Source organism: Bos javanicus, chromosome 16 (assembly GCF_032452875.1).
Source record: "Bos javanicus breed banteng chromosome 16, ARS-OSU_banteng_1.0, whole genome shotgun sequence".
In the NCBI taxonomy this organism is placed as follows: domain Eukaryota; kingdom Metazoa; phylum Chordata; class Mammalia; order Artiodactyla; family Bovidae; genus Bos; species Bos javanicus.
The window spans coordinates 30,843,542-30,858,522 of NC_083883.1; the positions used below are offsets into that span (position 1 = coordinate 30,843,542).

The window sequence follows — 14,981 nt, forward strand, 5'->3', positions numbered from 1 at the left end:
GTCGCAAAGAGTCAGACACGCAAAGAGCAGACAAAGTGGATGCATAAAAAGATATCACATTCAGGATGGGGAACACATGTACACCCATAGCAGATTCATGTCAATGTATGGCAAAACCAATACAATATTGTAATTAGCCTCCAATTAAAATAATTAAAAAAAAGAAATCACAAAAGAAAACATAAATTAACAGAATTTAAATGTCAACATAAATAAATTATATTCCTATATAATTGCAACAATTAGAAAATATATTTTTAAATAATACCATTTTTAAAACATATATATATATAAATAAATAATACCATTTCCAAAAGCAAATTAAAAACACCAACCATCTCAGAGTAAACAGTAAAAGATATTCAAGGCCTCTACAGAGAAAACTCTACAATAATAGTGAGATTAAGTAACTAAATAAATGAGAGGTGGAGGGGTGCAGTGTTTAAGGACTGAAAAATTCAATTAAAATCATAAGCCAACAGTTAGAAATAATTTTCGACATTTCATGATAGCAATCAATGTGAATAATAGTCCCAAACAGAAAAAGAATAAAATAGCGGAAACGGAGACAGGCAAGAAGGATGTATATACATATATATATGTGTATATATATATATATATCATATATTTTAGAGAAAAGAAAACATTGCAACCATGAAACAAGATATACAAAAAGGGAACATACTGTAGCTTACCAGAGCAGAGATGCCAGAGCAGAAAGAGGCGCAGAAACCAGAACTGATGCTGCTGGGAGTAAGACAAACTCAACTGGGAATAATTTCTAGAGTCTGGACAACTCTGAGAGTTCAAAACTGCAGGGGACCCAGTTAGGGAGAATTACACAATTTTTTAGTCTCACTTCCAGGAGCTTAATCACACGGTAACAGTAAGTAAAGGAGAAAAATCTCCTAGATCTTCCAGTAGGAAAAGAGGCAAGGAACCCATTTTGAAATTTGCTGCGGCACTCAGTTCTTAACAAGGCCTGCCCTTAGGAGGAACTAATTAACCAGATCCGAATCTGCTGGGTACGATCAGAGCCTAATTGACCTTTCGACTGGTAGAAAGGAGAACACCTAACACCAGTCAGCGGGAGCATCCTGTCTTACCCAACTGAGAAACTCCTTAAGTTTACAGTCCAGAGGCACAGGCTCACTAAAAACGAACATAAAAAAAAAGATCAAAGGGAGGTGCTACTGAATACTAAAAGGGTGGTTGAAGAAATAAAACACTCAATTGAAGTATTACAGCAAAAGCCAACACAACCTCACTAGAAAAGAAATAATGAGAAATTAGCTAACTGGTCCATTAAGAGTATATCCAAATAAAAGTTTCAGAAAGAGAGAGCAAAAGAAACAGAAGAAAGGAAATTGCCAAAGAAGTAATACGAGAAAATTTCCTAGAACTGAACAGCATGTATTTCAAAACTGAAAGGGCCTACGGAGGGCCCAGCACTAACAAACCACAAAAACCCCATGATAAATATTCATATCCCAGGTGTTTATATTTTCAATTCAGTAAACCCTCATAAATTCACCATCTATTTTACTCAAAAATATCAACAAGGACTGTAGCCTACCAGGCTCCTCTGTCCATGGGACTTTCCAGGCAAGAGTCCTGGAGTGGGTTGCCATTTCCTTCTCCAGGGGAATCTTTCCAACACAGGGATTGAACCCAGGTCTCCTGCATTGTAAGCAGACGCTTTTACCGTCTGAGCCACCGTCTAAGCCACCAGGGAAGTCCTTTCAACAAGGACAATTCTAGAAATATGTTCAGAATTTTTGTCCACTGCCAGGAAAAAAAAAAAAAAAGTGTGCTTCTGTGTGGAAGTTTAGCCCTGTTTGGAACTAGCTCTAAATCACCTGAATGTTCACTGAGAATGGTCTTTGTCAAGGTAACTCTCAACAGAAAGAACATTATACAACATGAACAGTATACAAATATATTTAAATAAATATATATTTATCTAAGAGAAAAAAGGGATAAATAAGAAACTAACCTCTTAGTAAAGACTTACTTTGAACAGAAAGACTGGTTATCTGAGGGAGAAAAAGTAAGCTTTTATCTTTTTACTTATTTTCTACAGTGCTTGCATTTTCTTTTTTTATTACAGGTAACAGGTCAGGAAGGAGAGGCAATCCCAATCTAATGAACTGAATTCATTACTACTATTACTACTGCTGCTACTGTTAACTACTACCATTGGCATGTCAATTATAAAAATAATAAAATAGGGCTAACAACAATAACAAAAATAGTAAGACACGAGGCATAAACCAGTACTCTCCTGGTTAAACTAAGATATATTATTCCTCTACTAAATGGTACAGAGACAACTGAGCCTCAGAAAGGTTTGATTCTTGAGATGGAGAACACTTCTGTAATCGATTCTGCATCTTCCAATGAAATAAGTAACACATCTTCCATGTAAGTGAAATCCTTAAGAGTTGAATAAATTTGAAGAGAAAGTAAAATTTACAGAATTGATTTGGAGAAGTTAACTTAAGACACTGTTGACATACTAACAAAGTTTGTAAATGATGAATCTATAGATATATTAATCTTTGTAACTATAAGTGAAAGTCGCTCAGTCATGTCCAACTCTTTGTGACCCCATGGATTTCTCCAGGCCAGAATACTGGAGGGAGTAGCCTTTCCCTTCTCCAGGGGATCTTCCCAACCCAGGGATCGAACCCAGGTCTCCTGCATTGCAGGCAGATTCTTTACCAACTGAGCCACAAGGGAAGCTCTTGTAACTACAAGATTATTTACTAATTATTTATCTGCCAGGTATGAGAGACAAGTTTCCTAGTACCTTCAAATAATCTGTGTTGCACTAATTATATTTGTTACACAATGAAAATAGAAATAAATATGACAAACAGATTGGAGGTAAATCACTGAAAACTGTTTTACAGCATCAACAATATACAGACTAAAATAAGAAATTTTGCTGTTCACTTGTAATTTATTAACCATCACTGGTAGGACCAGTTTTCCAAAACTGGATAAGTAATGATCAAAGTAAGTTTCTTCTTAATTTTTTTAAAGAAGGATTTGACAATTCAAGCACAAAAATGTAATTCCATGGCAAAACCAATACAATATTGTAAAGTAAAATAAATAAATAAATTGAAAAAAATATATATATATAATTCCATTCTGCTTTAAAATGAATTCCTCTTTAAAAGTTTCAATGGAGAAATTCCTCCTAAAAAAATGAAAGTTTCAAGGAGTTTGAGGCAAGTTCTTTTCAAATAATGAACTAGCCTTGTATCCCTTAAACAAACCCCACTTGCTCACAGTGTATAATTCACTTTATATATTGCTGAATTCTGTTTACTAGTATTTTGTTAAGGGTATTGGCATCTATCTTCATGAGACATATTGATTTTAACTTTCTTTGTATGGTCCTTATCTGGTTGTTCCTTCAGAATAATACAGACTTCACAGAATGAGTGATGTTTCTTGGGTTCCATGGCCCCTAGCTGGTCCTCATTCTTCCTGCCTTTCAGAGTCTTCATATATTTATTTTATACATAATGTCCATGGTCTTTAACTGTATTTAGTGGGAGAGATAAAAAGAAGCATGTGTATTCCATTTTGCCCCAGAAAAAGACTATATGAATGATTTTTTAATTCAACAAAATCATATTTAATTTTCAATTACTCCTGTTTTATCCTCAATTTTGCCACTGCCTCCAGTCAATAAGTAAAGCTAAACCAGTTACTCTTTCTTTTCAAAATTCTTCCCCAACAGCCAACATCATAAAAAGTAAGTAGAAACTTTAATTCAATCTTTTAAAAGTTCTAACCCTGGAACACTAGCCCACTACAATTATGAATTCTGAAAAACAATTAAGAACATAATTATTTACTATTTTTTAATAATAAGACTTAATTGCTCCAATTGTCAGCAATGCCATCAGCCCCTCCTGGCTTTGTCTCAGCTGCCAAAAGCCTACTAGTCCACATCCATGTCCTTCTGGAGGCAGCCCACATCCAGTGACTGACTAAGGCAACTGCAAAGAGGGCAATCATTTGGTCTAAGGCAGGACAACTCTGAAGGACCATTTCTGCTCCTCACTTCCCTGCTGGATCAAGAGAGGCTGCTGGGACAGCCTGATGTCTCCCTGATAAATCATGTTTTACCTCCTTTCCCTTTGATCAAGGCCAATTTCTTTTTTTTTTTTTTTCATCTGTCCAATAGGTGCTTTTATTTTTATTTTATTTTATTTTTAAACTTTACATAATTGTATTAGTTTTGCCAAATATCAAAATGAATCCGCCACAGGTATACATGTGTTCCCCACCCTGAACCCTCCTCCCTCCTCCCTCCCCATACCATCCCTCTGGGTCGTCCCAGTGCACCAGCCCCAAGCATCCAGTATCGTGCATCGAACCTGGACTGGCATCTCGTTTCATACATGCTATTTTACATGTTTCAATGTCATTCTCCCAAATCTTCCCACCCTCTCCCTCTCCCACAGAGTCCATAAGACTGTTCTATACATCAGTGTCTCTTTTGCTGTCTCGTACACAGGGTTATTGTTACCACCTTTCTAAATTCCATATATATGCGTTAGTATACTGTATTGGTGTTTTTCCTTCTGGCTTACTTCACTCTGTATAATAGGCTCCAGTTTCATCCACCTCATTAGAACTGATTCAAATGTATTCTTTTTAATGGCTGAGTAATACTCCATTGTGTATATGTACCACTGCTTTGTTATCCATTCATCTGCTGATGGACATCTAGGTTGCTTCCATGTCCTGGCTATTATAAACAGTGCTGCGATGAACATTGGGGTACATGTGTCTCTTTCCCTTCTGGTTTCCTCAGTGTGTATGCCCAGCAGTGGGATTGCTGGATCATAAGGCAGTTCTATTTCCAGTTTTTTAAGGAATCTCCACACTGTTCTCCATAGTGGCTGTACTAGTTTGCATTCCCACCAACAGTGTAAGAGGGTTCCCTTTTCTCCACACCCTCTCCAGCATTTATCACTTGTAGACTTTTGGATCGCAGCCATTCTGACTGGTGTGAAATGGTACCTCATAGTGGTTTTGATTTGCATTTCTCTGATAATGAGTGATGTTGAGCATCCTTTCATGTGTTTGTTAGCCATCTGTACGTCTTCTTTGGAGAAATGTCTATTTAGTTCTTTGGCCCATTTTTTGATTGGGTCATTTATTTTTCTGGAGTTGAGCTGTAGGAGTTGCTTGTATATTTTTGAGATTAGTTGTTTGTCGGTTGCTTCATTTGCTATTATTTTCTCCCATTCTGAAGGCTGTCTTTTCACCTTGCTAATAGTTTCCTTTGATGTGCAGAAGCTTTTAAGGTTAAATAAGTCCCATTTGTTTATTTTTGCTTTTATTTCCATTATTCTGGGAGGTGGGTCATAGAGGATCCTGCTGTGATGTATGTCAGAGAGTGTTTTGCCTATGTTCTCCTCTAGGAGTTTTATAGTTTCTGGTCTTACGTTTAGATCTTTAATCCATTTTGAGTTTATTTTTGTGTATGGTGTTAGAAAGTGTTCTAGTTTCATTCTTTTACAAGTGGTTGACCAGATTTCCCAGCACCCCTTGTTAAAGAGATTGTCTTTAATTCATTGTATATTCTTGCCTCCTTTGTCAAAGATAAGGTGTCCATACGTGCGTGGATTTATCTCTGGGCTTTCTATTTTGTTCCATTGATCTGTATTTCTGTCTTTGTGCCAGTACCATACTGTCTTGATAACTGTGGCTTTGTAGTAGAGCCTGAAGTCAGGTAGGTTGATTCCTCTAGTTCCATTCTTCTTTCTCAAGATTGCTTTGGCTATTTGAGGTTTTTTGTATTTCCACACAAATTGTGAAATTATTTGTTCTAGCTCTATGAAGAATACAGTTGGTAGCTTGATAGGGATTGCATTGCTTTGGGTAGTATACTCACTTTCACTATATTGATTCTTCCAATCCATGAACATGGTATATTTCTCCATCTATTAGTGTCCTCTTTGATTTCTTTCACCAGTGTTTTATAGTTTTCTATATATAGGTCTTTAGTTTCTTTAGGTAGATATATTCCTAAGTATTTTATTCTTTTCGTTGCAATGGTGAATGGAATTGTTTCCTTAATTTCTCTTTCTGTTTTCTTATTATTAGTGTATAGGAATGCAAGGGATTTCTGTGTGTTGATTTTATATCCTGCAACTTTACTATAGTCATTGATTAGTTCTAGTAATTTTCTGGTGGAGTCCTTAGGGTTTTCTATGTAGAGGATCATGTCATCTGCAAATACTGAAAGTTTTACTTCTTTTCCAATTTGGATTCCTTTTATTTCTTTTTCTGCTCTGATTGCTGTGGCCAAAACTTCCAAAACTATGTTGAATAGTAATGGTGAAAGTGGGCATCCTTGTCTTGTTCCTGACTTTAGAGGAAATGCTTTCAATTTTTCACCATTGAGGATAATGTTTGCTGTGGGTTTGTCATATATAGCTTTTATTATGTTGAGGTATGTTCCTTCTATTCCTGCTTTCTGGAGAGTTTTTATCATAAATGGGTGTTGAATTTTGTCAAAGGCTTTCTCTGCATCTATTGAGATAATCATATGGTTTTTATTTTTCAATTTGTTAATGTGGTGTATTACATTGATTGATTTGCAGATATTGAAGAATCCTTGCATCCCTGGGATAAAGCCCACTTGATCATGGTGTATGATCTTTTTAATGTGTTGTTGGATTCTGATTGCTACAGGATTTTATTAACTCTGTAATTACCTCTGGGAGGCAGAGAAGGGCTGGACTTGGGTGGGGTATAGTCAATGAATACTTTAGCTTTGTCTGTAATGTGACATTACAAAGAATTTATCTGTATTTCACTTGTGCAGCTTTTTCAGTAGACAAAAAAAGAAAAAGCCTGAAAGCAAAACATGCTCAAAATGTTATTAATCCTAAGTGATGGAATATAAGTGATTATTATTTTCTTTTCTGAATTTTGTTATATTTTCCATATTTTCTAAAAGAAAGAAATATTGAAGTATTTACTTTCACTACTGGGCTTCCTTGGAGGCTCAGTGGTGAAGAATCCACCTACCAATGCAGAAGATACAGGTTTGATCCCTGGATTCAGAAATGGCTACCCGCTCCAGTATTCTTGGCTGGGAAATCCCATGGACAGAGGAGCCTGGCGGGCTACAGTCCACGGGGTCACAAAGAGTTGGATACAATGAGAAGCTGAGCACGCACGCACTTTCACTCCCATGGTATGTATCTATCATTATGGGAACCATTTTTGCTTTTCCTTATGTGTTTATTGTTTTTTAGGTTGCTACAAGTACTGATATATAAAGAAAGATTTCTAAGGGCCAATTTCTCATTATTCTCTTATGCATCTTACTAACCTCCAGGGCTAATACTTACCTATTCAGCAGTATAACCCTTCTCCAAGTTAAAATATTTAAATACTTCCACACTGGTAAATTCTGCATCCTTGAGGCCCCTGAATGCCTTACCTCATCCAGGAACTCACTATAACCCAGCACAGCAGGAGACCTCTAGAACCCCTCCCCAAAATTTACATATAATGTCAGTTTTGACCATACCATACCAGCTATTAGACATTTTTAACATCACTCCAGTCAGTCTTTCCCTCAAATTTAGTACCAAGATAAAAATGCTGACAATTCTTACAACAGAAGAATTTACTCTCATTCTTAATACAGAACATAGTGACTTAGCAGCAGCAGCAGCAACATAAATTTAACTGCATAGTCAGCAATAAATAGAATTCCTATAGGCCATATTCAAAATTCCTGCTGGCTTTTGCTTAGAGCAGAATAGAGATAAATACAAAATAATATAAACAAGTTATGTCAAATTGGATATCAATCACTACAAAATTTCTTCCTATAAAAGAAACTGGTTGCCATACATCCTTTTAACATAAGGGTCAAATCCGACATTACAAGAGTTTCCATTTGGTTTTCAGACAACATTAAAATATCATCACAAATGTAACATTTATAATAACTATATCACAACTATGAATTCCTGAATTTGTTTCAGGCCTGAAAAAATGATGCCATAATAGATAAAAGGTTACTAAATGATACTTAAAGATCTATTGGCTCTCTACAATTTTATTTTTCTCTAAAAATATTTCTAAGATATTTAAATATTCCAATAATTAAAATCTTACCTCAGCTCTTTTCAGCATTTCCCATTTATTCAATATTTTCATGGCAAATACTTTATCTGCATTTTTTAGTTTCACTACAGCAACCTAGAAAAGGAAATACAACTTTTAAAATATGACAAATAATACTTTTTTCAGTCATCCATTTTCCTTTTTCCTCTCTGTAAAAAAAATAAATACCAAAATTATCAATGATTTCCATGCAGTTCAAATTCTAAGATCCTAAATCAAATAATACTGTCAGTTGAAAAAGTTACATTAGTGAACATGAGCCAAACAACTCTATTTTTGAACACGGTATGAGTTGGTGATTATATATTATATTTGCCTTTTCGAGTTTTCTTTCCTGGAATTTAAACTCAGTATCTACTATCTAAAAAATTGACCAAAATGTACCATATGAAATAACTAAAGCTTAGTAAATACTGCGGGCTTCCCAGGTGGCTCAGTGGTAAAGAATCCGCCTGCCAAGCAGGAGACATGGGTTCAATCCCTGGGTTGGGAAGATCCCCTGGAGAAAGAAATGGCAACCCACTCCAGTATTCTTGCCTGGGAAACCCCACAGCTAGAGGAGCCTGGCGGGTTACAGTCTACGGGGTCACAAAGAATCAGACACCACTTAGCAAGTAAACAACATTAAACACTGCATGCCAAATTCCAACACGATGTTACAGGTAAAGCCAGCTGCCAAAACAAATGCATTTCATGGGGATCACACAGTATGACATAAACTGAAAATGATATTATTTTTCATGCCACATAGTCTTGCACACTAAACCAAACCCCCCCCCACAACACACAGACCCCTAAAGATCAACTGAGGCTGCTATCTCTACAAATCGTACACTTCACACAATCCTTCCCAACAAAAAAAAGAACAGACATTTCTGTATTTTGTATTTTAGTTGTGGATCAAAAAACTGTCAAATATAAATCCCCCACTTTTTTTTCCCACTCTCAACAAAGTGATGACATTTCTATTTCTGCTTCTCTCCCTCAGTTTGACTAGATAACCTCAAAGGGCCTTTGCAGCTCACTGAGCATGCTATACAGCAGATGATGAACTACAGAAGAGAAGACAAACGCTGTTATCAGTTGTGGGAGGCTGGACAGGGAAAACAAACACTACTCTAATATGAAGAAATAGAAAACAAACTATGTACAGCATATCTTCAAACAGTTTAAAGGGATATTTCCAAGAATAGAGAATTTTTTAAATTTGAGGTTTAAACTCAAGTGCCAAACTTTTTTTTTTTTCTCTAATTTTATTCTATTTTCAAACTCTACATAATTGCATTAGTTTTGCCAAATATCAAAATGAATCCACCACAGGTATACATGTGTTCCCCATCCCGAACCCCCTCCCTCCTCCCTCCCCACACCATCCCTCTGGGCCGTCCCAGTGCACCAGCCCCAAGCATCCAGCATCATGCATCGAATCTGGCAACTCGAGGGTGGGAAGATTTGGGAGAATGGCAATGAAACATGTAAAATATCATGTAGGAAACGAGTTGCCAAACTTTTTAAAACCCTAATAGTGAAGGTACATATCAGGGTCATATAATAAATTTATTTTTGGATCAGAGTACAATAACAGTAATATGACCATGTATAATGGAAATCAGTTTATAATACTATAATGGCATCTGAACTAGAATATATCTTGGTAAATGTCATAAACAATGGACATGAGTTTGAGTAAACTCAGGGAGTTGGTGATAGACAGGGAGGCCTGGCATGCTGCAGTCCATGGGGTGGCAAAGAGTCGGACATGACTGAGTGACTGAACTGAACTGAACTGAAATGTCATAAATGGTTATATATTGACTGTGAGTACAGTTTTTCATCAATTATTAATAAAATGGTGGGAAGGAAGAAAAACTATCTCAATTTCAACTACAATCACTTTAGTCTTTAGTCATATCTGGTTATATCTGCAGAATGATGAATCAGTTATGGATCCACCATTTCTGCACCAGTTATGGATCTCTTAATGGGTTCACGTTTAAAGAAAAGGGGCTGTACAAGATATAGAAACAACCTAAATGCCCACTGACAAACGAATGGTTAAAGAAACAGAATATTATTCAGCCATTAAAAAGAAGGAAATCTATCTTTTGTGACAACATGGATAAACCTGGAGGGCATTATGCTAAGTGAAATAAGCCAAAAACGGAAAGACCAAAACTGTGTGGTCTCACTTATATGGAAAAATATAAAAAGGTAAACTAATATAAACAGAGAAATCTATTTCTAGAATTCTAATTCTAGAATGGTGGTGCCAGTGGCTGGGGGATGAGGGAAAAGGGGAGATGATGGTCAAAGGGTGTAAGTTTTTCAGTTATATGATAAGTTCTGGAGATCTAATGTCAGTATGTTGACTATAGTTAACAGTATTGTATTATATTCTTGGAAATTGCCAAGAAAGTAGATCTTAAATGTTCTTATCACCAAAAAGGAGGAGGGGAGTACTGTAATAGAGAGCACAGAAAAACTTAAAACATTTTTTTCACTAAGATCTCTGATAGACTGAAAACACAAGTTACACTACTGTGTAGACTCCAATCATATACTGCACAAATGGATGGAAGGATAGGAGCACAGAGCTAGACATGCCTACATTGAGGACAGGGAAGAGGTAAGGAAGGCTATCACTTAAGCCTTCTCTTCTGATTTAGAGAAGAATTGCTGAAAGACTCCAACACTTAGACTTGCCCTCCTCAGGTCATATGGAGTGATACGAACTCCTCCCAGCACTGTATGATTCACCAATTTTCTATGCATATGAGTACAGAAGTACCTGAGGATACCCAATAGTGTAGTAGTAATCCACCAACACATTTTGAGTGTGTACTAAATGCCAAGTACTCCTCTAAGAGTTTTATGCAGGTCCACAATCCTTTACCTGCAATTCTGCAAGATAAAGGGTTTTCACAATTCATTTGGCAACATACACTGACATCAGGCTAATCACAGTTTGAGGGGAGTTTTTTTTTTTTTTTTTAATCTCACTTAGTATAAAAATAAATGTGCTTCATTGCAGAAACACCTCATAAGCGATTGCTTATGAGGTTCTGCTCAAAATCCCATTAAGAGTGCAATACAGAGTATATGTACTAAATTATCTTTCTAAAATCCAAAGACTACTGGAATCAAAACCAACTCTGGATTATAGAGATGTGCAGTTGAAATAAGCGAGCATTTATTGAACACTCAAACACTGAGCTAGCACTTACTGTTCAGGGTAGTGGTGATAACACAGTCTGTGCAGCCAGATTCGGGTTATATACAAGTATAAAGTACATACAACAGGGTCTAGCACTTGGTAAGAGTTCAGTAGGGCTTCCCTGGTACCTCAGCTGGTAAAGAATCTGCCTGTAAAGCAGGCAATCCCAATCTGATACCTGGACTGGGAAGATCCTCTGGAGAAGGGATAGGCTACCCCCCCCCCCCCCCAGTACTCCTGGACTTCCCTGGTTGCTCAGACAGTAAAGAATCCATCTATAATGCAGGAGACCTGGGTTTGATCCCTGGGTTGGGAAGATCCACTGGAGGAGAACACAGCAACCCACTCCAGTATTCTTGCCTAGAGAATCCCCATGGACAGAGGAGCCTGGTGGGCTACAGTCCGTGGGATGGCAAAGAGTCAGACACGACTAAGCAACTAAGCACACAGCACAAGTGTTTGATAACCACTAGCTATGATTACACGTCAGGTACTGCACTAAGCACCTTATAGCCCAGTCTCTTAACTGTTGTTTGCTCTATCACTACGACGTGGTAGACCGTATACATCCTAATTTCTTCAATTTCTTTAGGAAATAAGCAGCTTTGGTCTCTTCAACACTCAACTTTATAAATTTTTATCCATGACACATATATATACATAGAAATATAGTTAGAAATATCCTCAAAGGAACATTCTTACAAATAAAAACTAAGCTACAATATTTATGTGTAATTTCCAATTGTGAAATATTGCAAATAAATACATTCTGAAAAGTAAAACTGACTGAATATATCACAAACATTAGAAAATGTTTTAAATTCTTGAATATGTTGTTAAAGATTACTAATTAATAGGAGAAAGTTCACAATATACTGTTTAAAAGGATTTTATTAAAGTTTATAAACTAAAATAAAATTTTCTATATATACACATAAAATATATACCTATACATTTCTATATGTATAGGTATACATATATAGAAAGACAAGCATCAGACCCTTAAAAATCAGTTATTTCTAGGGAATATGATTTCTATCCTCCTTTCTATATTTTCTATATAGGACATACAAAATTTGAAACATGGAGGGGCTAGTATAGAATACCACAATCATCCTGAACATAAAATGACCACTAATTGTTGAGATATTATAGTGTGACTGATAAGGGCCAACATGAGACCCACACTTCACATCTATGTGTTAATCAGGAATGTCAAGCTGCTTCAGGGTGAAAAACATTCTCAGCACTGTCTTACAACAGTTTCGTGAGCTGCCTAAATCTTCTCTGGGATGAAGTGGGATGTGGTGAAATTAAATAGGTCAGTTCACACAGAAAACAAAATTATGGTTCCCAAAGGGGAAATAGGGTGAGGGAGGGACAAATCAGGAGTTTGGATTAGCAGATACAAAGTACTACATATAAAATAGATAAACATCAAAGTCCTGTTGTTTGCACAGGGAACTACATTTAATATCCAATCATAAACCATAATGGAAAAGAATATGAAAACAAAATGTGTGTGTATCATTTTGCTGTACACCAGAAACCAACACAACATTGTAAATCAACTACATTTCAATTTTTTAAAAGTCAATTCAGAAACGATTCTTAAATTATCAAATTGATGACAAAATGAGACAAGAGTAATGAAGCTGATGAAGCAATAAAATTGATCATGCTTTTCTCCTTTAACACTACAGATCATTTTCATGTTCATTTCTGTAAATTTGAAGAAGGGATTGTCCTAAAACTCTAGGTTCTAGACTTTCAAGAACCACAGCTAACTGATATACAAAAGGGCAGTACGTTAAAATGTCCCTTCTTATCTAATTTGACCAAAATGTAAAGTACATTTAGTATGAACTGGAAGATTACAAATTTAATGCAGAACAAAGATGTATTTTTAAAAGCACCAAATACAGAGATGTCTTATTAAAAGCACTATGATATCAGAAAAACAGCAAACGCTACAGAAAAATCAGTAGGTGACAAGTATAAATGAATGAGTTCTGAACTATCACTTATAGATACAGCATATAACTCAGAATGATCATACTATACTAAACAGAATTTCAATAATCAAGAAGCAGTCGCCATGCAGTTCCACAGATCTAGTCCACATTCAATGTACCTAAAATTCACCACACCTCCTCTGGTCCATCCCATTCCTATCCACCAGTCTTGCCTGGACTGTCCTCTATTACTTCTTACTTCTACTCTCTCTTACTGTCCTCTCTTACTTCTGCTCTTATCCTCCAAAATCTATTCTCAAAACAGCAGCCACAGTGATTCTGTTTAAACTAGCTCATATCGTGACACTCTGCTCCAAAACTTTAAGTTTCCTATGGGTTCCAACACACCCTGGTCTTCCAGTCTCCCAGATCTCATACTACTCTCCTCCTAGCTCACTCTGCTCAAAACATACTGATCACCTTGTTCAAAGTCAACTTGGTGTCTGTGCACTTCAGTCTCAAACGGTCTCCCCGTCCCCACACTCCGCCACAGCTAGATGGTTTGCTCTCTCACTTCCTCACTAAAATGTCATTCTGCCCTTCACACTTTCTATCTCATTTCTTTGCTTCTTTTTCCCCTTAGCTCTTATTATTTAACAAATTATATATTCTATTTACCTATTTTGCTTATTGTGTGCCTCACTCACTAGAACATAACCTCTACAAGGGCAGAATTATTTTTTCTCATTTGTTCACTAGTATGTGCCAGTGTGTGGGAATCAGTAGGTAGACAATAAATATTTACTGAATAAATAACAAGTGATTTGTAGTCTATATGATCATATGTACTTGGACTATTGAAAACCATCTATATGTTCAAGCTTCAAGTACACTACTAAACTGAGACTGAAACTAAAATAAAGACAAGGCATTATGATAAAAGAGATACAATTCTCTATCTTAAGGTATATTAAGTGTGTACCAGATTATTCCAGCTGATGCTGCTCTCTTAATCACATGTATGGCTTTTAAACTCTAACTTTGCGGCTTGGCTTTCACTATCTTTTGCCTATGGTTACTGCTCACTCTTACTGTTTTCATGTCATTGTCTCCTTCTTTCTCTACTGTATAATGTCTACTATCATTCATTATTAATAATAATAAAATATTAAAAACAACTCAATTATGGAAAGCTTACTCTGTGCCTGGCACTGGGCTAGGCACAATACATATACTGCCATAATCGATTCTTACACCAGGCTAAAGTAGTTTCTACAGTCCTCACTATGTGACTGCAAAGCTGGTGTTATTTACTGCTATGAGTGCTAGACAGTTCTGTAGGTCTTTATAGAGATCATCCCATTCGTCTCGCCTGTAGTCTTGATTCCTGCTGCCATGTTAATGGTGATCGTGGTTAATGTATATGGAAATAACTATATTTGTTTTTTATAAACTATTCTGTTAGTGATCAGCTTGTATTCAAAATATTTAATAAAAAAATTAAGACTCTTTAACAAACCAGAAACACTACAAAGAGTTAACTAAACTGGCTAGAGGTATCCCCTCTACGGAGATGCAATTTATATATCTACTAGTGATAGTCAAAATATTTAGAAATTGGTATAGGCTGG

At 36.2% G+C, this 14,981-nt stretch overlaps 1 protein-coding gene across 11 annotated transcripts in view; it reads right to left on the minus strand.

Annotated features, from left to right (window-relative positions):
- The window catches only part of CDC42BPA (CDC42 binding protein kinase alpha), a 297,280-nt gene that overhangs the window by 190,400 nt on the left and 91,899 nt on the right, over positions 1-14,981 (minus strand). For all 11 annotated transcript variants that reach the window (XM_061382427.1, XM_061382422.1, XM_061382424.1 and 8 more), the window contains exon 3: positions 8,173-8,256. In XM_061382427.1, coding sequence (XP_061238411.1) covers positions 8,173-8,256 — 84 coding nt within the window. The remainder of the gene's footprint in view (positions 1-8,172; positions 8,257-14,981) is intronic.